Source organism: Oryctolagus cuniculus, chromosome 5 (assembly GCF_964237555.1).
Source record: "Oryctolagus cuniculus chromosome 5, mOryCun1.1, whole genome shotgun sequence".
Lineage (NCBI taxonomy): Eukaryota > Metazoa > Chordata > Mammalia > Lagomorpha > Leporidae > Oryctolagus > Oryctolagus cuniculus.
In genome coordinates, this window is record NC_091436.1 from 63,414,657 (window position 1) to 63,439,132 (window position 24,476).

At 42.9% G+C, this 24,476-nt stretch overlaps 1 protein-coding gene across 1 annotated transcript in view; it reads left to right on the plus strand.

The window, feature by feature from the left end:
* Window positions 1–20,325, plus strand: part of SEC63 (SEC63 homolog, protein translocation regulator) — an 87,306-nt gene extending 66,981 nt beyond the window's left edge. Inside the window, 5 exon segments of the mRNA NM_001171321.1 lie at window positions 268–426; window positions 2,099–2,200; window positions 7,834–7,932; window positions 15,136–15,240; window positions 20,182–20,325. Coding sequence (NP_001164792.1) covers window positions 268–426; window positions 2,099–2,200; window positions 7,834–7,932; window positions 15,136–15,240; window positions 20,182–20,325 — 609 coding nt within the window.
* The last annotated feature ends 4,151 nt before the right edge of the window (window positions 20,326–24,476 follow it).

The following is a 24,476-nucleotide window of genomic DNA, read 5'->3' on the forward strand; positions in this document are numbered from 1 at the left end:
TACCTTGCAAATATAAATGGAATATTTTTATTTTACATACTATACCGAATGAGTACAACTACTGATAGATAAGCCAAATGTTAAAGTCTGCAATCTAGCGCTCACATTTTTTATAAATAAGAATATTTATAATTTTTAAAAATTTTACATGAATAATGAAATTATAATCTTGGGCTGGTTATGTCAAAGTAAGTTAGATTCAGGATTCACAATAATATATACTCATTGCGGTATTTAGAACTTTTAGTGCTTGCTTTTTGCTTTTAGGAAGCTGTGGTAAAAGAAGATGAAGAAGAAGTATCAGACAAAGGCAGTGATTCTGAAGAAGAGGAAACCAATAGAGATTCCCAGAGCGAAAAAGATGATGGGAGTGACAGAGACTCTGACAGAGAACAAGATGAAAAACAAAACAAAGATGATGAAGCGGTACGACTTAGAGGTTTAAAGTGATTGAAATTATACCTCTGACAACTGCTTTGGGTTTCTTATTCCTCATTTATTTGCTTGCTTACGTATCTGTTTACTTGTCTTATGTAATACCCATATATTTCATAATTTCATTACTTTGTAAGGAGTTTTTGTAAGAATTTTTTATTCATAAACAGAGCTTATGAGTAAAAATTATTTCTAAGAAAAATAGGAAATCCTAATTTTCTTAAATCTTACATTGCTGGATGAAGTATGACTTTGCTTTGAGGTGAAGTCAGTTTGATCTCTAAAGGGAGTTTTCAGCATTGTAGATGTCTGTGGACGTATGAGTAAGGGACAGTGGACTGTGAAACAGGTGACAGAGGCTTTTGTGAGTTTCAAGTAAAGAAACATTCCTGTGGGCCCTGATAGTGAAAGGTTAGATAAGGGAAAGCTAGCATTATAGAGTGACACCTGATTTTGTGGGGTTGAAAAGACATGAAAGGTATTGATTAAGATGGTTAGGAATCTAGAGTATAGGAAAAGATCTCATGGCATTAAGTGGCATATGATCTATGGGCTGACCATAGAGAAGAAAATGTTCGGTGGGCAAACAAGGGTCCCTGGAGGCTCACTGTAGATGAAGTGTGAGCTATGATGATGTCCTCCACTTGGTGGTGGTGTTCTTTTTGACTGGGCCACTGATCTAAAAACAGCCCATGTGGGTTGGGAGAGAAGAAGGGAATAGCCCTCTGGGGCAGAAGGAGAGGGCAGAAAGAAGATTAAAGGGTCAAAATGTAACAAAGGAACCCTCCCAGCCTTGGGAATGGTGAGAAACAAATAGGAGTAACTGTTGTTACCAATTGCTGGGCCTTTATTGTTTTCATTTTTTGAGAATTAAATTGATTGCTAGGAAATTAAGATCTGTCATTGTTCCCTAGCCTCACTTTGGGAAAGAGTTGACATATCCTTTCTTAGTATATTAGGGTTAATAGAAGTGATTCTTAGGGGTTTTGACACTCATTTCTTCACATAACCAAAATATATTCCTTTAATCAATAAATAACTACTCATTATCACATCACAAAGTACTGTCTTAGATGACAAGGAATGCAGCCAGATAGGAAACAGTTTCTGCCCCTGACTGATATGTAAACGAGTGGAGGGGGCAGAGCCTAGTGCAGTGGCAGCATGAAGTAGGGCAGCAGCAGCTCAGCCCGAGGCGAAGGGACACTGTGGGCTCTCCTCAGGCACCCGTATTTCAGCCTGAGGTACAGGAAGACTCTGGGCTCTTCTCAGGCACCCCTACTTCAGCCGGTAGCTGGTTCTAGAACAATACTGAGTAGGAATTTGCTAGACAGAGAAAGGGAAGAACAAAAACCCAAGTGGGGTCTAGGAGGAGGGAGATCATTTGGGAAGTTCAGAAACTGGAGGTGGTTGAAATGACTAGAGTGAAGCTGCAAGAAGGAAAGCAATAACGGGAGACTGGAGTAGCTGTGGTGTGGCATGAGCCAAAGGGGCTGATTTCATTTATGTATAGAAAGAGGTGCTGGAAGTTTGAGTGGAGGGATGATCAGATTTGTGAAAATGCACTTGTTCTAAGTAGTTAATTAGCATTGTCAGGAGTACAGCTATAAACACTTCAAAAAGATCAAAAACATTTCACATACTTTAATTTGTCCTTTACTAGGAGTGGCAAGAACTACAACAAAGTATACAGCGAAAAGAGAGAGCTCTCCTGGAAACTAAATCAAAGATAACCCATCCTGTGTACAGTCTTTACTTTCCTGAGGTGAGTTGAACACAGGCCTACTGTTTTCCTTCATTCACTTTCCTTCTTTCTTTCTTTCTTTTTTTCTTTTTTCTTTTCTTTTTTTTTTTTTTTTTTTTTTTGACAGGCAGAGTGGACAGTGAAAGAGAGAGAGACAGAGAGAAAGGTCTTTCTTTTGCCATTGGTTCACCCTCCAATGGCCACTGCGGCCGGCGCATCGCGCTGATCCGAAGGCAGGAGCCAGGTGCTTTTTCCTGGTCTCCCATGCGGGTGCAGGGCCAAAGCACTTGGGCCATCCTCCACTGCACTCCCTGGCCACAGCAGAGAGCTGGCCTGGAAGAGGGGCAACCGGGACAGAATCCAGCGCCCCGACCGGGACTAGAACCCGGTGCGCCGGCGCCGCAAGGCGGAGGATTAGCCTATGGAGCCACGGCGCCGGCCATTCATTCACTTTCTTCTCAGACTTTTCTCATATGACTTTCACCCCTGTGGGATGTATGAGCTCAGAATGTGCTAAATGTGTCTCTTCTAGATAGGCTGCATTTCTAAAGAGTAAATTACAGTGTGAGTAACATTTGGTGAATGCGTTGTTTAAAAGAGAAATTGTTAATAAATTTTAAATTATTTATTTGGTTCCCTATGCTTATCTTTTCTGTGATTAAAAAAAAAAACTTTAATTACTCTCTTTAAGGGTACTACACAGGCCACCTAGAGCCACTGGACTTGCTCTGAGCCACAGTATTAGAGCCAGTCTAATACTGTGGAATGGGAGAGCCCATGGCTATGTGACCAGCTGTGTTCTTGGCCCTGAATAAAGTACAGGAAGAGCTGAGCATGACTGAGCCCCAATTATAGCAATTATAGTGCTGCTTGCTCCTTTGTCCTTGTTTACGTCATGGTTGTGGCCTGCTCAACTCTTGATCTTGGTAGCCTGTGTTGTCTTTCAGAGTACTTTGGGATTCTCTTGACATTTTGATTTTGAGGGGATCCTGTGTGTGGAGCAGAGATCAAGAACTGATTACCCCCAGCACGGGAACTCTTCCACAGGCTGCCTCCCAGTTTGCCCCTGAACCCTCTGCTCCCCAGTCATGTCGGGCCAGAGAGTGCATGTATAGATCTGCTTTCTGCTCAAGAGTGTGAATCCAGAGCTGCAGCAGGCCGTTTAAGGCAAATTCCTACATAATTTGGCTCTCCTGGCGCTGAGATAGACTTTGCACAGACTTTTGTTTTGACCTGGAGAGAAGTCTGCCCAGGGTTCCATCTCATGCACAGGCTGATCTTCTGTCTTGTCCTGAGCTTGAGCCCATCTGTTAGGGGCATTCTGCCCATTGCGGATGAAGTCTGCCAACACCACACAATCCCAAATCCAGCAGATAAATCCTACTCATTGATTGGCTTTGAAAGTGCCCTGGGATGCTTAAGCTGAATAATTTGTACCCATGTGATGGTGTTGCATTTTAGACCATGCTTAATTAGTAAATGGAACATTCATTCATTCCCTTAGACCATTTGATTAGTGAAAATGCCTTTTTTCTAATTCATTCTACGTGTGCATAATAAACATTTCAAAGTGTCGTTTGTCACATAACACAAAGCATCTTTTTAACATCTTTCTGTCTTAGATTTTGGTACTTATCTAATGAACCTACTTAGAATTGATAATTAACTTACATATTATCAGAACTATTATGTTTACTATGTTAAGAATTACTGGAAATTTCACATACCAAAAAAAACTATTTAAAGTGCAGATAGCTCATGGAACAGCTATTTTCATTTTTAGCGTGTGCATCAGAGTCTAGGCACTGATGTACCATTGATGGATACTCACTAGCTCCTTGTAAATGTTCTTGAGTGAGTATCATTATAATCAAGCTGCCTGGAGAATGGAAGGAAAAGCATTCTGTAAGTGGGGAGGTAAAGAGGAACTGCGCATTCTTGAGCATATCCCTGTGCTTATACTTTATACATGTTGTGATAATGATATTTCTGACAAATGTCAGAATCAATTAAAAGAGATTTATTGTTATACTTCATTTCAGTAATAATCATAACTATCATTTATTGTGCTTAATGTGCCGGGCATTCTAACATGTATTAATAACTCACATTATCTCAGTTCATCTTCACAACATACCCGAGGCAGGCACCCATCATTTACAGACAAGGAAAGTGCTAGAGAGGTGAAAGAACCCAGGTCTGAACAGCTTTAAAACAGCTACTGGCAAAATACATCCTGCTGGTCAAATCTGGCACTCTACCAATTTCTGTGAATGAAGCTTTATTATCAGTAAAGTTTCGTAAGAACATAGCCATGGGATCAGCTGTGTGGCTCAGTGGGTTAAGCTGCCACTTGCAATGCTAGCCCTCCATACATATAAGAGTGCTGGTTCAAGTCTGAGACTTCTCTGATTCCATTCCAGCTTCCTGCAGATATGCCTGGGAAGACCTGCCACCCATATAGGAGACCTAGATGGAATTCCAGGCTACTGGCTTCGGCCTGGCCCAGCCCTGGCAGTTGGGGAATGAATCAGTGGATAGAAGATCTCTCTCCATCTCTCTCTCTCTCTCTCTATCTGTCTCACTATCTCAATCTCTGTCTCTTTTTTCTCTCCTGTCTCTCTCTCTCATCACTCTTCCTTTCACATAAATAAATTTTTTTTAAGATTTATTTTTTATTTATTTGAAAGCTAGAATTACAGAGAGATCAATTGATCTTCCATTCACTGATTCACTCCCCAAATGACTGCAATGGCTGGGACTAGGTCAGGCTGAAGCTAGGAGCTTCTTCCAGGTCTCCCATAGGGGTGCAGGGGCCCAAGCACTTAAGCCATCTTCTGTTGTTTTCCCAGGAACATTAGCAGGGGGCTGGATCAGAAGTGGAGCCAGCTGGGTCTCAAACCCCAGTGTCTGCGTGGCCAACATTGCAGGCCAAAGCTTAACCTTCAACACCAGCTCCCAAATAAAATAAATATTTAAGAAGAGAAAACAAAACAAACATAGTCACTTACTCTTAATGCTACAGTAGCAGGTTAGTTGCAACAGAAACTCTGGCCCACAAAACTCAGGTTAATTAATACTCTAATTTGAGTCCATTGTATATTTTGTATATGCAAAACATACATAGACAAACATGTATACAAATACCTCTGTCGTGGTAGTCCTAACCTTTGGATTAAACAAAATTCAAATTTCTTGTTCAGTGCTACACACAGCATCATGTACTTATAATTTATTTATTAGGCTTATTCATGTTACAGTGCTTTGTATCAAAAGCTTTCTAGATACTTAATGTATACTTAGTGTGGTATTCAAAAGATAACTGAATTTTAAATCTCATTGAAATAGAAAGTGCTGTGATTTTTGTTTAAAAATTGTAAGACATTTTCCCAATGAAACTGTTTCTATGAAGCTTTTTTAAACTGTTTTAGATAATTCAGAGTTCAGAATAGTCTCATGCTATTTGGTTAAATGAATATTTGGGACATCATAAGAGTTTATTTCTTTATTTTTAAGATTTATTTATTTGTTTGAAAGAGTGACAGAGATCTTTTATCTGTTGATTCACTCCCCAAATGTACATAATAGCCAAGGCTAGCTCAGGCTGAAGGTGGGAGCCTGAAATTCCATCCAGGTTTCCCATGTTTGGTAGCGTGAGTCCAGCTGCTTGGGCCATCTTCCTCTGCCTTCCCAGGTACACTAGCAGGGAGCTGCATCAGAAGTGGAGCAGCTGGGACTCCATAAGGGATGCTGATATCACACATGGAGGCTTAACCTGCTGCATCTAGCCCCATATACAGTTCACTTTTAGCTCCAAAACATTTTTCCATTTTCAAAAGAAAATCTTCCTTCTGCAGTTCATAAATAGATGATACTGAGCAGATGACTGAACCATTATTGGTATGTGCTTTAATATAACATTGATTGCTGAGATTTGATGCTTCCTGACAGCTTGGTCTTCTCAGATATTTTTTTCTTTAAGATTTACGTATTTATTTGAAAGTCAGAGTTACACACACAGAGAGAAGGAGAGGCAGAGAGAGAGAGAGGTCTTCTTCCATCTGCTGGTTCGCTCCCCAGATGCTGCAACTGCCGGAGCTGTGCCGATCTGAAGCCAGGAGCCAGGAGCTTCTTCCAGGTCTCCCACACGGGTGCAGGGGCCCAGGGACTTGGGCCATCTTCCACTGCTTTCCCAGGCCATAGTGGAGAGCTGGATAGGAAGTGGAGCAGCCGGAACATGAACCAGCACCCATATGGGATGCCAGCACTTCAGACTGTGGCTTTACCCACTATGCCACAGTGCCAGCTCCTCAAAGATTTTTTTAAAATGGTTTTTTGTCTCTTGTTCTGTCATTTATCCCTGCTGTTATTGTGCATTCTGGTAGCAGTTTCTTTACCCAGCCTTTTAATCTTTTTGGAGTTCAACCAGAAATGCCAAACTTACTAAAATGTACATTCAGGGCCATCGCTGTAGTGTAGTAGGTTAAGCATCTGCCTGTGGCTCTGGCATCCCATATAGGTGCTAGTTCGAGTCCTGGCTGCTCCATCAGCTCCCTGCTGATGGCCTGGGAAAGCAGCAGTAGATGATAAAAGTGTGTGGGCCCCTTCACTCTTGTAGGAGACCTGGAAGAAGCTCCTGGCTCCTGGCTTCAGACCATCCCAGTTCTTGCTGTTGCAACCATTTGGGGAGTGAACCAGAAGACGGAAGATTTCTCTCTGTGTCTGCCTCTCTCTGTAACTCTGCCTCTCAAGTAAATAAATAAAATATTTTAAATAAGATTTTTTTTAAAAATAATGTACAATGAAAGGTATAATAAAAGGTCTCTTAGAGCCTTTCAAATAAAAATGAAAATAAATGAATAGAAAATTTTTAAGACTCATAGAATATGAGATATTCTGTTAGAGTCATAAGAGTGTTTTAATGTATTGATTATTGACTTGGCTACCCAAATCCCTTCTACTCCTACTTTGTGGCTTTGCTTATTTATTACTAAGTAAGATCAATAACATTATTTGTTACATGATACTTAATATTTTAGAGAGAGCAAGTGTGTGCTTATGCACACAAGTGTGACCATTCCCATCCACCAGTTCACTCCCCAAAAGACTTCCACAGCTAGGGCAAAAGTCAGGAGCTAGCACCTCAGTCCAGGTTTCCCCATGGGTGGCAGGGACCCAGTTTGTTTAGTTATCACTGCTTACTTCCAGAATCTGCATTAGTAGGAAATTAGGAGTGGAGCTAGGTATTGAACCCTTGCACTCAGATATGGGACGTGAGCTTCCTAGATGGCATATTAATTGGTAGGCCAAAAGTCTACCCACTAGAATATTTTTCTCATTTAAGGTAAATGAAGGTTTTTAAGATGGAGGCACATCAGTGGGCTTTAGGTAGGGTTATTGAAACCCCCAAAATTGTGGGCAGAATTATTTTGGGGAATGGACAATAGATTTACAAATGGTTAATAACAGTTTGTTCATTCAGTAAATGTTTATTGAACATCTGTTTTGTACCAGGCACTGTGTCAGTGCTAGGGATGTAACAATGAACAAAATGAACAAAACAAGAAGATAATATCTCTGAAAGAAGATAAACCCTTACTGATTCTCTCCAGTTCTTTCTGATTGTTCATATTCTTCTGTTTTATTCTTTCTAGGAAAAACAAGAATGGTGGTGGCTTTATATTGCAGACAGGAAGGAACAGACATTAATATCTATGCCATATCATGTGTGTACACTGAAAGATACAGAAGAGGTAATTATCCAACAACAAAATTTCAGTTTTCAGCAATGTGCAATATCTCACCATCATGCTGCCTTTCTTCCTCCTCCAGAATTTCATTATATTTTATAAAGACTTGGGATTTTTGTCCTCTTTGGATTAATGCGAAGTATTAGACTTTTGTCTTAAAAATAAAAAAAACTAGAAATTGATATTGTAGAGTGGAATTTTTTATTTGTGAGTCATTGTTCACTGTTATGATATCACTAAAGTAGCATTGTGATGAACATATTTTATCCCTGGGAAATGCATTATGTTTTCTTCATCTTTTTTAATGTGCTACCTTCTCTCTCTTTTAAGATTTTTTAAGATTTATTAAGATTTATTTACTTATTTGAAAGGCAGAGTTATAGAAAGGGAAAAAGGGTGAGAGACAGACACCTCTTCCATCTACTTCTGTTACTCCCCAGATGACTGCAATGGCCAGGGCTGGGCTAGGTTGAAAATAAGCCTGGAACTCCATCCTAATCTCCCATGTGGGTATCAGGAGCCCAAGCACTCTGGCTATCTTCTGCTTTTCCAGGCACATTAGCAGGGAGCTGGATTGGAAGTAGAGCAACTGAGACTTGATCCTGTGCTCATGGGATACCGGCATTATTGGTGGTGGCTTAATCCACTGCACCACAGTGCTGGCCCCTATGTGCTACTTCTTCTAGGAAGACAGTTCCGTCTGCCTGGATTGGTGGACAAGAGCAAGGCTTTTTTTCTTTTTCTAAAAAAAATTTTATTTTATTTTTTTGAGAAGCAGAGAGAGTACTCTCATCCACTGGTTTACTCCCCAAATGTCCAAAATGGCCCTTGGCAAGTACTGAAACTCAGCGGTAGGAACTCAGTCCAGGTCCGCCACGTGGGTGGCAGGAACCCAGTCATTTGGGCCATTGTCACTGCCTCCCAGGATCTTCACTGATGCAGGGTGAGGCTCTTGACTTTCGTGATATTTGTATGAGACTGATTTTTGGTTAAAAAAATTTTTTTTTAACTTGTATAACCCATTGATAACATGTGAAGTAGCTTAGTGTTTTTTATTTAACACCTAAAGTTAGAGCCAACTTCAGATATTTCTTCAACAGAGCAATTTTTTTATTTACATTTTGCCTGTTTTTTTTTTTTTTTTTTTTTAAGATTTATTTATTTATTTATTTGAAAGTCAGAGTTACACAGAGAGAGAAGGAGAGGCAGAGAGAGAGAGAGATCTTTCATTCGCTGGTTCAGTCCTCAAATGGCCACAATGGCCAGAGCTGCACCAATCCGAAGCCAGGAGCCAGGAGCATCTTCCCAGTCTCCCATGCAGGTGCAGGGGCCCAAGGACTTGGGCTGTCTTCCACTGCTTTCCCAGGCCGTAGCAGAGAGCTGGATTGGAAGTGGAGCAGCTGAGCTCAAACCAGCACACATAGGGGATGCCAGCATTATAGGATGCGGCTTAACCCACTACGCCACAGCACCGGCCCCTTACCTGTTTTAAAAACAATGCATTCACCTAAAAATTTTAGAGCGTGTAGAATTACATACAGTGAGACATCTTACATCCCTGGGTCCTAGTCACCTTTCCTCTTTGTGGAGATTGCCAATGTTGTTGTCAGATTTTTATGTATCCTTCATGTGATATTGTATATAAATTGCAAGTAAATATACGTGATTCTATCTCAGTGTAATCAAACAATAGCACACATTCTGTCTTCCATCTTACCTTTTCTTTCACGTGCATAATCTGGACATGTATCTCCAAAGAGCAAAGACCTTTTTCTTCATAAGCACAGTACCATTGTTGTCCTCAGGAAATTTAACACTGATATGGTATTATTGTTCAGTATTCAAATTTCCTCAGATATTCCACGAATGTTTATTTTATTATTTTATTTTTATTTTTATTTTTTGACAGGCAGAGTGGACAGTGAGAGAGAGAGACAGAGAGAAAAGTCTCCCTTTGCCGATGGTTCACCCTCCAATGGCCGCTGTGGCCGGCATGCTGCGGCCGGTGCACTGTGGCCGGCGCACTGCGCCTATCCGAAGGCCGGAGCCAGGTGCTTATTCTGGTCTCCCATGGGGTGCAGGGCCCAAGCACTTGGGCCATCCTCTACTGCACTCCCTGGCCACAACAGAGAGCTGGCCTGGAAGAGGGGCAACCGGGACAGAATCCGGTGCCCCGACCGGGACTAGAACCTGGTGTGCAGGCGCCGCAAGGTGGAGGATTAGCCTACTGAGCCGCAGCACCGGCCTCCACGAATGTTTATTACAGTGTTTTGATTTTTAATTCAGAATCCATTGTGGATAGCACTTTTTATTTGGTTGTCATGCCACTTTAGAACACTTCTTGTCCTTTCTTTTTTTTTTAATGAAGGAATCAGATCTTTTAACTATCGTACTTATTTTTACTTTATTTAAAAGAGAAATAGAGAAGGAGAGACAGCTCCCATCCACTGGTTTAATCTCCAAATGCCTACAACGGCCAGGAGTTGGCCAGGCTGCAGCCAGGAGACCTGAACTCAATCTAGGTCTCCCATATGGGTGACAGAGACCCAAGTACTTGGGCCATTACTTGGTGTCTTCTAGGGTGCATGAGCAGGAAGCTGAAGTGGAATTGGAGGAGCCAGGATTCAGACCAGGCACTCTGCTGTGGGATGTGGGTGTTCTACACAGAGAGTTAATCACTATGCCATATGCTTGGCCTACTTGATCTTTTATTTTTCAAATTTTATTTAGTTGAGAGGTAGAGAGACAGAAAGAAAGCTCCCATCTGCTGGTTTACTTCCCAGATACCTGAAACAGCCAGGCCTGGATCAGGCCAAAGCCAGGAGCCAACAATTCAATTTGGATCTCCCATGTGGGTAGCAGGAACACAAGTGGTGGCAGGTGATGGCAGCCATCACCTGCCACCTCCCAGGGTGCACATTACCAGGAAGCTGGAATCTGAAGAGGATCCCAGACTTGAGCCCAGGCACTCTGATGGGGAGTGCAAGCATCCCAACCAGCATCTTAACTACTAGGCCTTACACCTGCTCCTCTTTTTTCCTTTCATGATACTGACAGTTTTAAGAGACTAGTGATATTTTGTAAAATATAAATTTGTCTTCTTGCTTACTCATTGTTGAATTCATGTTGGCAAGCATACTACATTGGTGATGCATTTCTTAGACAGTGTCAGTTTGCCCCACATTGGTGATACCACAGTTAGTCATTTAGTTAAGGCTTTTTTTTCTATTGTAAAGGTGTTTCTGCCTCTAATCCATGGGATGATGTTTGGGTCCTGTGTGAACATGCTGTTCTCCAGCAGTCTTTAATACACTCATTTTGACACACTTTGATGATTCTTGTCTAGATCAGTATTTACTCTGCCCATTATATTCAGTGTAGTTTTGTTTTCTGTTTCCTGTTGGAGCAAAACTGAATAGGCTTTGTGTGTTTGAGTCTTAATTCTTATGTGGTGTGGGTGGGAGAATGTATGTAACCATTGTTTATTTTTGTTGGTCTTTTTTATTGTTTTGCAGATTTAGTTTTTAAATGTTAGGTAATTGGCTCATACATTTTTTGATACGATAACATATTACAAAAAATACTTAAGGAGATGGAAATGCTAACCTGATTTTATCATCATACATTTAATGCATGTATTAAAGTATCATACTGTATCTCATAAATATGTACAATTTATAATAATAGGGAAAAAAGAAACATATTTTAATTTAAAAAAATACGCATCCAAAGATGATCAGTTTGTGGTATGTTGTAAATATTTCCCCTCAGTTTCTGTTTTTACTATTATGTATTTATTTATCAAATAGAAATATAAACATTCATAATATGTTTTCATTTTCTTATGAAGTCTTCAAAAAGTTCATGTAAGATGCATATTAGGAAAGAATTATGTATAAATTTCAAAATCTATTATACCAGTTAGCTTTTGGTTCCATTTTTCCATGAACGTTTTTGAAGTACCCTAACATTTGTTGTATGTGGTTTATTTTTTTAATGTCTTTGTGTGTGTGTGTTTTTTTTTTTAAGTTTTATTTATTTGAAAGAGTTACAGAGAGAAGTAAAGCCAGAGAGGTTCTTCCATCTGCTGGTTCACTCCCCAAATGACTGCAACAGCCAGAGCTGAGCTAATCTGACCCAGAGGCCTGGTATCCCACGTGGGTGCAGGGGCCCAAACACTTGGGCCATCTTCTAACTGCTTTCCCAGGCCACAGCAGAGAGCTGGATCAGAAGAGGAAAGCCGAGACACGAACCAGCGCCCATGTGGGATGCTGGCACTGCAAGCTGGGGTTTTAACTTGCTGTGTCACAGTGCCAGCGCCTGTATGTAGTTTAGAAAAAGCATTTTTTTTTTTAATATTTATTTATTTATTTGAAAGTCAGAGTTACACAGAGAAAGGAGAGGCAGAGAGAGAGAGAGAGGTCTTCCATCTGATGGTTCACTCCCCAGTTGGCCGCAACAGCCAGAGCTGTACTGATCTGAAGCCAGGAGCCAGGAGCTCACATGTTTATACACATAAAATGACGTTAATAAAGGTTTCCTAGGATTTTTTTTTTTTTTTAAATTTAATTTATTTGAAAGTCAGAGTTACACAGAGAGAGAAGGAGAGGCAGAGAGCAAGAGGTTTTTCATCTGTTGGTTCACTCCCCAATTGGCCGTAAAGGCTGGAGCTGCGCCGAACTGAAGCCAAGAGCCAGGAGCTTCCTCTGGGTCTCCCAAATGGGTGCAGGGGCCCAAGGACTTGGGCCATCTTCTACTGCTTTTCCAGGCCATAGCAGAGAGCTGGATCGGAAGAGGAGCAGCGAGGACTAGAACTGGCTCCCATGTGGGATGCCGGCGCTTTAGGCCAGGGTGTTAACCTGCTATGCCACACAGCGCCTGCCCCAGAAAAAGCATTTTTTAAATATTTATTTACTTACTTCTTACTTGAAAGCCGACTGACAGAGAATGAGAGAGAGATCTTTTATCCACTGGTTCACTCCCCAAATTCCTACAATAGCCAGGGCTGAGGCAGGCTAAAGCCAGGAGTCCAGAACTCTATTTGGCTCTCCCACATAGGTGGCAGGAACCTCAGTATTTGGACCATCATCTTCTGCCTCCCAGCAAGTTAACTGGAAGTTAGGTTGGAAGTGGAGGTGGGGTGTGGTTCCAAGCACTCTGGAATAGGCTGGTGTTGAAAGCTACAGATGCCCACTGCAGGAAAACTTTTTTTTTTTTTTTTTTTTTTGGACAGAGTTAGAGAGAAAGGTCTTCCTTTTTCCGTTGGTTCACCCCCCCAAATGGCCACTCGGCTGGCGCGCTGCGCCGATCAGGAGCCAGGTGCTTCCTCTTGGTCTCCCATGCGGGTGCAGGGACCCAAGCACTTGGGCCATCCTCCACTGCCTTCCCAGGCCACAGTAGAGAGCTGGACTGGAAGAGGAGTAACCAGGACTAGAACCCGGGGTGCTGGCACCACAGGTGGAGGATTAGCCAAGTGAGCTGTGGCACCAGCTGAAAACTTCTTTTTATACATTTTACATTTGTGTTATAATTAGAAAGGTCAAGCTGAAATTAATTTTTTTAAGAAAAAGATTTCTCTGGGTCCAGCGCTGTGGCATAGCAGGTAGAGCCACTGCCTGCAGCGCCGGCATCCCATATGGGCACCAGTTTGAGTTCTGGCTGCTCCACCTTCGATCTAGCTCTCTTGCTGTGGCCTGGGAAAGCAGTAGAAGGTGGCACAAGGCCTTGGGCCCCTGTACCTGCGTGGGAGACTGATAAGATGCTCCTGGCTTCAGATCAGCACAGCTCTGGCCATTGTGGCTATTTGGGGAGTGAACCAACCGATGGAAGACCTCTCTCTCTCTCTCTCTCTCTCTCTCTCTCTCTCTGCTTCTCCTTCTCTCTGTGTAGCTCTGACTTTCAAATAAATAAATAAATCTTTAGAAAAAGTTCTCATGACTTTTTCTATTTTTATGGGATAATTTTAATGTATAATCTGAGCTACAGAAATTTGTCATTTGAAGATGAGAGGCAGATCACCAGAGGATCCAAGTGTCATTTTTAAAAATGTAGTCTTTCTTCATCCAAGTAGAGTCAAAACTTTTTTTCCCCCAGATTTATTTATATTTTTTCCCCCCAAAGATGGATTGATTTACTTAACAGGCCGATTGGCAGAGGGAGGGGGAGGGGAAAGGAAGAGAGAAAGAGAGAGAGAGAAAGAAAGATCTGTTTACTGGTTCAGTCCCCAAATGGTTGCAATGGCCATGTCTGGGCTAGGCCAAAGACAGGAGCCTGGAATTCCATCTTGGTCTCTCATGCGGGTGGCAGGGGCCCAAGTGCTTGGGCCATCATCTGCTGCTTTCCGAGGTGCAATAGCAGGAAACTGGATTAGAAGCCACGTGGCTGAATTGGAACCAGGAATCCAATATAGGATGCTGGTGTTAGAGATGGTGGCTTAAACTCACTATAGCTCAATTCTGGTTCAAAATCAAAAAACTTTTTTTTTTTTTTTTTTTTTTTGACAGGCAGAGTGGACAGTGAGATAGAGAGACAGAGAGAGAAAGGTCTTCCTTTTGCCGTTGGTTCACCCTCCAATGGCCGCCGCTGCAGCCGGCGCACCGCACTGATCCGATGGCAGGAGCCAGGAGCCAGGTGCTTTTCCTGGTCTCCCATGGGGTGCAGGGCCCAAGCACTTGGGCCATCCTCCACTGCACTCCCTGGCCATAGCAGAGAGCTGGCCTGGAAGAGGGGCAACCGGGACAGAATCCGGCGCCCTGACCGGGACTAGAACCCGGTGTGCCGGCGCCGCAAGGTGGAGGATTAGCCTATTGAGCCACGGCGCCGGCCAAAATCAAAAAACTTTTAAGAGATTTTTACTCTTTGAATTTGGAGTTTATGATTTGATAGTAAACAAACTTTCTTGACCTTTTAAGGCATAACCATTTATCATAGAAATAAGGAAATTTCCTAAGAATATTCTACCTCCTATTGAAGTCTGTTATTAATGTCAGTATTTCGCCTTTTTTTTTTTTTGGTGGTGGTGGTGGTGGTGGTGGTGGTGGTGGTAGGACTTTGGTAACATTTGTTAGGGCTTCCTGTATTATCTGAGTAAGCTTTGGCTACTAAATAGTAGGAAATATTTAGTGTCAGTAATCTAAGAATTTTAAGAGTGAACTTTTGTTTCCTCTTCCAAATACAGATTTTTAAGCACTGATTTTTATCTTTTAGGTAGAACTGAAGTTTCCTGCACCTGGCAAGCCTGGAAATTATCAATATACAGTGTTTCTGAGATCAGATTCCTATATGGGTTTGGATCAGATTAAACCATTGAAGGTAAGAGTAGTGATTCTTTGATAAATTGTTTGTTTAAGTGTTTAATATACTAGGGAAGCATTTGAGGTTTGGAAATAGAGTAATGGGATGGGTCATCTTGTACTCTTTCAATAATAAACTTAAGTTGTTGCTTGATTATAAAGAAGGAGTTGGGAGGGACTTCAAAGGTTTATGGAAAGTGGAATTAAATAATAAAAATTAAAAACAGGAATTTTATTTCCTCAACATAAGCACCGTTAAGTTCAAGACACTTTTGTTAAGCGTTGGTGTCTGCCATTTAGTCCATCCCTACAGAACTGAGGGTCCTGATGTCTTAACCATAACATTATCAGCTTTCTTACATTATTAACTGAAGAAAAATGGGTGCCTTTTAAAGATTTCTTTTTTTAACGATTTATTTATTTGAAAGGCAGAGTTAGAGAGAGATATCTTCCATCTTCTGGTTCACTCGCTCCCCACATGGCTGCAATGGCTGGTACAGGCCAGGCCAAAGCTGGGAGACAGGAGCTTTTTCTGGGTATCCCATATGAGTGGACCATCTGCTGCTTTCCAGGTGCGTTAGCATGACGCTGGATCAGAAGTAGAGCAGCTGTAGCTTGAGCCAGTTCCTATATGAGATGCTGGCTTTGCAGGTGGCAGCAATATTCTGCAACAGAATACCAACCCCTGAAGATGTTTTTTTTTAATTAGGAAACAAAAAGAAGTCATAAATAGCCAAATCAGTACTATAAGGTTTCTGCCTAATGATTGATTTCCATCAAAAATTGTCCTTTGGATGAGAGAAATGAGCCAGGAGCATTGTCATGGTGGAGAAGAACTCTGGTGACTGGATGCTTTTCTGCTGAATGTTTCTTTTCTTTTTTTTTTTCTTTCTTTCTTTTCTTTTCTTTTTTTTTTTTTTTTTTTTTTTTTTTTTTTTGGACAGGCAGAGTGGATAGTGAGAGAGAGAGACAGAGAGAAAGGTCTTCCTTTTGCCGTTGGTTCACCCTCAAATGGCCGCCGCGGCTGGCGCACTGCAGCCGGCGCACCGCGCTGATCCAAAGCCAGGAGCCAGGTGCCTCTCATGGTCTCCCATGGGGTGCAGGGCCCAAGCACTTGGGCCATCCTCCACTGCACTCCCTGGCCACAGCAGAGAGCTGGCCTGGAAGAGGGGCAACCGGGAAAGAATCCGGCACTCCGACCGGGACTAGAACCCCGTGTGCCGGCGCCGCTAGGTGGAGGATTAGCCTATTGAGCTGCGGCGCCGGCCTGAATGTTTCTCAAAACACTCATGATTTGTTATTCTTTGGCCCCCTGGAAAGTCAACAAGCAAAATGTCTTGAGTAGTCCAAAAAACTATTGCCATGACCTCTGTCCTTGACTTGACCTGGACTTGCGTTAACTGGACCACTTTCACTTCTTGGTAACCGTTGCTTTGATTGTTCTTTCTTTTCAGCGTTGTAGTTGTAAAGGCAGGCTTCATCTCTTGATAAATTCTTTGAAGAAATATTTCAGGATCTTGATTTTCACTGCCCTTACTTGTGGCTGATCTATGTGTCACAGTTTTGACCTCCATAGAACAGAAAGTTTGCTGTACTTTAATTTTTTTGTCAGAATTGTATAAGTGGAACCACTTGACACATCTATGGTGTTGGCCATTTGCTTGTGCTGTTAATTGTACTTTTCATGTTCAGTTGGGGCACAAACAAGATTAATTTTTTCCTTGCAAATTGATGTGGATGGTCTGCTGCTGTGGGCCTCATCTTCAACATTCCTTTTTTTTTTTTTTTAAAGATTTTATTTGAGAGCTAGAGTTACAGACAGTGAGGGGGAGAGACGAAAAGGTCTTCCTTCCATTGGTTCACTCCCCAAATGGCTGCAACAGCCGGAGCTGCACTGATCCAAAGCCAGGAGCCAGGTGCTTCTTCCCGGTCTCCCATGTGGGTGCAGGGGCTTAAGGACCTGGGCCATCTTCTATTGCTTTCCCAGGTCATAGCAGAGAGTTGGATTGGAAGTGGAGCAGCCGGTACTGGAACTAGCGTCCATATGGGATGCCGGTGCCACAGGCAGAGGATTAACGTGATGCCAGTGCCGCAGGCAGAGGATTAACATACTGTGCCCACTGCACCGTCCCCTAGTCCCTTCTTAAAACCAGTTACTCACTTGTAAACTGCTCCTTTATTTGGGGTATTGTCCCCATAAACTTTGTAAAGCATCAGTGATTTCACCATTCTCCTACCCAAACTTGACCATACATTTTACATTTACTTTTGCTTCAGTTTTAGTAGAATTCATGTTGTTTTGGTAGGGCTGCTAGACAAATGGTGTCTTTTCCTTCTTGGTTCCTCAAACTAGATTGTGTTCAAACCTTTTTTTAAAAATCAGTATAAATTTATGAAATATGCATTTTCTTTTTATTTTTTTCAAGATTTATTTGTTTGAAAGGCAGAGTTAGAGGGAGACAAAGAAAGATCTGCCATCCTTCTCTTCCACATGGGCAGCAGCGGCCCAAGAACTTGAACCATGTTCCACTGCTTTCCCAGCTGCCTTGGCAGGGAGCTGTATTGGAAGTGAGGCAGCTGGGACTTGAGCCCCGGTGCCCATGTGGACTGCTGGTATCTCAGGTGGTGGCTTAATCCACTGTGCCACGATGCCGGCCCCCTAGTACACATTTTTTTCTGTGAATCTTTTGACAACTCCCTTCATATAATAAATTAGATTACTTTATCATTACATTTTAAATGTGCTGTAATATGCTATAACTACAGCACCTCAGCAGATAAGTTCTGTTTTTTTGTTTTGCTTTGTTTTTTTTTTTTAATAAAATATATATTTATTCATTTATTTGAAAGGCAGAGAGAGAAAGATGGATCTTCTATCCACTGGTTCACTACCCAAATGGCTACAGTGGCTATGGCTGGGCCAAGCTGAAGCTCGGAGCCAGCCAGAAACTCCATCTAGGTCTCTTGCATGGGTGTCAGGAACCCACATAGCTGGGCCATCTTACTCTGCTTTCTCAGGTGCATTAGCAGGGAGCTGGCTGGATCTGAAGCAGAGCAGTTGGGAATTGAACTGGTGCTCACATGGCATGCCAGTGTCACAGGTAGCAGCTTAGCCCTGCCACACCACAAGCCAGCCCCAAAATCATAGGTATTTTACCACAGATTCTGTTGTAATTATTAGTTTCTGAAACTAATTTTTTTAAAAAGATATATTTATTTCAAAGGCAGAGAGGCAGGAGGAGAGTTTTTTGTTTTGTTTTTTAAGATTTATTTATTTATTTGAAAGGCACAGACAGAGGCAGAAAGAAAGGTGGGGGGGTGTTGCGGTGTTGGGTCTTCCATCTGCTGATTCACTCCCTAGTTGGCCACAACAGCCAGAGCTGGGCTGGTCTGGAGCTGGGCTGGTCCAGAGCCAGGAGCCAGAAGCTTCTTCTTGGTCTCCCACGTGAGTGCAGGGGCCCAAGCACTTGGGCCATTTTCTGCTTTCCCAGGCCATAGCAGAGAGCTGGATCAGAAGTGGAGCAGCTGGGATTCAAGCAGGTGCCCATATTGGCTGCCAGCACTCTAGGCAGCGGCTTTACCCACAATGCCACAGTGCCTAGCCCCAAGAGAGATCTGCCATCTGCGAGTTTACTCCCCAAATGGCTGCAGTAGCTGGAGCTGGGCCTAGCTGAAGCCAGGAGTTTCATCTGGGATTCCTATATGGGTACAGGGGCCCAAGCACGTGGGCCATCTGCTCTGCTTTCTCAGGTACATTAACAGGGAGCTGGATCAGAAGTTAGCAGCCAGGACTCAAACCAGTGCTTCTATATGGTATTTCAGCATTGCAGGCAGTGGCTAAACCCATTGTACCACAACGAAGATTTATTTATTTATTTTGAAAGAGTTAGAGAAAGGGGGAGACAGAGATCTTCCATCCACTGTTTCACTCCCCAGATGGCTACAATGGCTAGGGCTGGGCTTGGCTGAACCCAGAAGCCAGGACCTTTATCCAGGACTCCCACTTGGGTGGCAGTGGCCCCAACACTTGGGTCATCCTCTGCTGCTTTTCCCAGGCCGTTAGCAGGAAGCTGGATCAGAAACATAGCAGGGCCGACGCCGTGGCTCACTTGGCTAATCCTCTACCTGCAGCGCTGGCACCCCGGGTTCTAGTCCCAGCTGGGGCGCCGGGTACTAGTCCTGGTTGCTCCTCTTCCAGTCCAGCACTCTGCTGTGGCCCAGGAGGGCAGTGGAGGATGGCCCAAGTGCTTGGGTCCCTGCACCAGCATGGGAGACCAGGAGGAAGTACCCAGCTCCTGGCTTTGGATCAGTGCAGCTCTGGCCGTAGCAGCCATTAGGGGAGTGAACCAATGGAAGGAAGACCTTTCTCTCTGTCTCTCTCTGTCACTGTCTATAACTCTGTCTCTGTCTCTCTGTCTCTCTCTCTCACTGTCTAACTCTGCCTGACAACAACAACAACAACATAGCAATCTGGACACAAACTGACACCCGTATGAGATGCTGTTGTCCCAGGTGGTGACTTTACCTGCTATGCCAAACCAGCCCTGGCTACAGAATTTTACTTACTAATCTGAAGGCTGCAAATGTGTGAAAATCACATGAGTTTTTCTTCTTTAGCAGAAAACTTCTATTAAGATATTGCTTAGCATTCTTACCCCGAAATTGCAATTATTAATCTTTTGTGCCACAGAAATAGTTTCGAAAATAGTATAATTTGTATAAAATTAAAATACCAAACTGTGTTAGAAATTTTTTTTCCAGTGTTAGAAATTGAAGTATATTTACATGTTAGTAAATTTAGGGATGAAATATCTATTCTAAACAAATGTGTTAAATTTATTTATATCCCTGGAAATCTATTTATTTGTGATTGCTATAATCAAAGAAAAGCTTTTTTTAACCAGAATTTCTTCTCTTATTCTTCCACAAATTTCTGACATGTGCATTTAATTCTTTATAGTTGGAAGTTCATGAGGCTAAGCCTGTGCCAGAAAATCATCCGCAGTGGGATACAGCAATAGAGGGAGATGAAGACCAGGAGGACAGCGAGGGCTTTGAAGATAGCTTTGAGGAAGAAGAGGAAGAAGAGGAAGATGATGACTAAGCAGTGCTATGAATGGACCACAGCATTCGCATATACTTGCAAAGTTTTTGCTGTTTTGAAAGTGTATAATAAACCAGAAGCAGTGCAGAACTGACGTCGAGGGAGCGTTATTTTCTTTACTGGAGATGGGTGCATAAAATAACTAGGCAGTTGGTGATGCCTTGGTACAATCTGAGAAAAGCTGAAGGTTTATTAAAGCCTTTCAAATCTGGGATGGTGCATTTACTACATCTGCAAATGATAATAAATCCTCGGTTATTGTGACTGTCCAGAAGTGTGGGCTGTGTATTATCTGATCGGTTTATGGTCCCAGTAAAAGTAAAGGTACATGAAAAACAATCTATAAATGAGCAACTTTCATTTGTTCAGCTTTAGTTTTAGTAAACAAAGCGTGATAAACAACACAAGTATGTTTTAAGTAACATCTCGAGTTTTTAATCTCTTGATAAGCTCTGTTCCTTTATTGACATTCTACAGGTGATAAGACTGTTTATAACAGCTCCATACATAGCTTTAAATCTTTTATTTTCACCTATCTGGGTTGCAAGTTGGCATTCTCTCACATTCCACATACTACAGAGGGCTACATTGAGGGTTTTTCCTTTTCTTAATTGCCAGAGTTAACAGACAGATGATGAAAATGGTTTAAAAACATTTTAAAATCTCTGTCTTCGCAGATCAGTGCAGGATCTAATTATTTTGATACGCTGTCAGTCTGAAAGTGCTGTGGGACCATATGTTCTCTGATGTTGGTGGCTTATGTAAAAGGTTTACTATAAAAGCTGAACTACATTCTTGGCTTTTAATCTACCTATCAGAAGCCTTTTAAGGGAAAAAATATAACATGCAAAGGAGGCATTTTTTGTATTCATTTTGGACTCCTGTCAATAAAATAGAAGTTTGACTCGTTTTATGTTTGTAATGGTGTGTGTCTTTATTCTCAGAGAAAGGACATAACTACAGTAATCCGTTCTTCTGTTTTTCAACTAAAAATTGAGTAATATTGCACATTGCTGCTGAAGCAACTACTGTTTCTGTATGCTGTAGGAAAACCTACGAATGAGGCGTTCCCCTCCTGCAGTACACGCAGCATAGTGTGTACATGGCGTATCGCCCAGGCACAATGAGTGTTTTCACCACCAGACCTGGAGGGAGCCCAAGCCCGGAGTACGACACGGGCCAGATTGTAAGCATCCTCTGCTCTGAAGCCTCCACAGGCCAAAGCCCTGTCAGCGTATTAGCATGTCTCTTGTTTACCTCGTTTACATCAGAGCTTGCTACTTGCCATGCACAGTCACCACTGGTATTCTGTTACTGCAGTCTTTGGAAATAAAATTTGAAAATTACCAAAACAACAACAACAACAACAACAACCCACAAATGGCTCTTTTGGGTCTAAATTTGATGGTCAAGGATGTGTTTCCTTTGGAACTTTGATCACCAGTTGGGAGAGACCCTTCATGGACTGGCAGGACTGTAAAATCATTTGAGACGGTCACTTTTCAAATCAGGTTTTACAGTGAGGCTCCAGTGTCTTGAAGCAGCTGCTGGTCCTCCAGGCGTGGTGACAGGGAGTGAGCCTGTGTGTGCAGGGAGAGGAGAGCCAGGGGAAGCGCCGTGTGGCCTCCCCCAGGAAGGGGAGCAGATAGAACAACAGAGTGAGCGCTTTTTCTGGTTCCCTTGAAGATACTTTCTACAGGAGGTTTCTTTTCTAGTGGCTCTTTTGCCTTAACGAGGCTCCGCAAAGTTCTTCCTGGTTTTAAGACTCTGGAGAGGACAGTTTCATAACTAGTAACTGCAGGGTGCTGAAGGCAGTGGTGAGGGCCACCAGTCGGCTCCCTTTCCCCACCACGTGGCGCTGCTCTCCCGACTGCCTTGGGTGGGAGTCAGGCTGGGCTTTGCGCTGCGGGATCTCCCCAGCAGCCCGATGCACTCCACGTCCTCATCCATAACTTGCCTTGCTCTGCATTTAACCTGGTGGAAACTTACCAAGTCAAGTTTCATTGCTCTGACAAAATGGTGACTGTTTTGTCAGCACAATAGGTGGGCATGTGGATAGAAAGACACACAGTATGTGAAGTGAGGTGGGTTCTTTCATGAAAGTTATTTAAACTAAATTTTTACCTCTTAAAATTGAGAAAGTACCTATGAAGATAGAGCCTTCTCCAAGGAGCCTTGAAAAGCCATCTAGGGCCCTGTGGTGTTTTCCGTGTGCCTATCTCAATCTTAAAAGTTAAGCAGATGCTTGTTAGCCCTTTTCCATTTTGTCTTAGAGTTTTGTGACTATTTTAAAGAATTGAGCACACTGACTAAGCTGTCTACAGACTCTGCAGAGCCATAGCTTGTGCCCGGTTCACCCCTTGCCCTGGGGGTGGGGAAGGCGGAGCCGGCCAGCCTCACTGGCCCCTGCAGGAGGGCCCAAGGCCAGCACTGGAGTGGAAGGAGGCGCTGGGAGCCCACTGCTCCTGACTACAACATTCCCTCAGTACTTGCTTCAGCCGATCAAAGCCATATTCTGGACTGTTCTTCAGTGACAGTTCCTGGGTCATTGTGACTCAGCACCTTCCGTCCTTTCTGAGAGGTTGCCCATTAACTGCTGTGCGCCTGACTTGGGGTGGGATACTGGGGCTGTAAAAATCAAAAAGTTTGAGTTCAGAACTCTGGGATTGAGCCAGGCACGTGTGGCAGTCCGTGTTTATCCGTTTGCCTTGGCTAGTAGCCATTGTTTGGAATGCCTTTATTTTTTTTAAATGTCTTTCCACTGTAGGTAGAGGAAAGGTTAGGGGCTAGCTATTTAAGTTTTGACTTTTTAAAAATACACTAATTCCCATCCTTTGTTTTTAAAGGCTTGTTTAAAGCATTCTCCCTCCCTCTGACTCAGCTCCATGAAATCCCCTATTTAGTCTGCCTTAAAGTAGAACAGTGAGCTGTACTGGGACATTTTACCAGCTCTGGGATGGTCAGTCCAGCTGTGTCTCAAGAAGTTAGCACCAAGCCTCTTCACACATCTAAACCTAAAGCTAGGGCTATTTTGCAAAACCTAAAAATGAAAAACAAATGTAATCTTGTACATTTTTCTGTAACCTGAGCTAAGAACCCAAATAACATCAATCATTGTTATGCTTTAGGGCTGTGGTTTCAAGTGGGGGTGTGTACATCCCAGAAGTATACAGATGACCGGTCCATTGAGAAATGTTAAAAGTGATTATTTGTATTTAATCTTCATCCTTTTAAATTTCTATTTTTGTGTGTTTTATAATGTACATAATATATTGTACAATTGTACACTTCTGTAATTTATAAATAAATAATACATTTATTGGTGCATTAGATATATTTTTTTCTGATTCGGGTGCGTGATCAAAAGGTGGACCTCACTGCTTTGTGGTAGTGACCAGGGGTGATGCCCTGGGGCTGAGGAGTAGGCAGCCGCATTGTGACCTGGAGCCCAGGAGGCTTGGTGGGGGAGGGGTCCAAGCAGAGGTGGCCTGTGGAACGGAAGTGGGGCAGAAGTACTGAGGGAGGCAGAGGCTCTGTTCCTGGTCCCTGCAAATTAAGGAGGTGGGTGTGGCAGCACGAGGATGTTCAGTTGGACAGATGTGTAAACAGCTGGACTAGTTCCCTGTCGTTTCCAGCTTGGTTCCAGTAGAGGGCGATAGGGCTATAGTTTTCTGTAACAGGGCTTTCTGTGGAACTGAGAACCAGGGTTAAAGCAATGCCTCGCAATTTGTTTCCATCTGCACCTTTGCATATCCTCTTAAGCTATGTCTTGCCTTACCTACACTCTTTAATACATCAATTCACGTGTAGGTTTTCTGGCTGGAAGCACTAAGCCCCTGTGCAGCAGGCTCCAGGGCTGATTCACGGTGCCAGAATTCTAGATTGTGTACTGGACAGGCGGGTGGCTGGGTAGGACACAGACTGTTTTTTTCCTCTATACAATTTAAAGTTCTTGCTTGGTGGTTGGTGGCAGCATGGAGGGGTGTGAGATTTTCGCTGCACATGCGTGTTAACACCTGCACGGTGTCAGGTCAGCGGCACAGCGTGTCCTCGCCTGCTCCTCCTGTCCCTCGAGTTCCATCAGGCTCAGAGCATGGTTGAAACTGAATCTGTGGAAGGGTGTGCAGGCCAGCCTGTGCGATCTGTGTTAT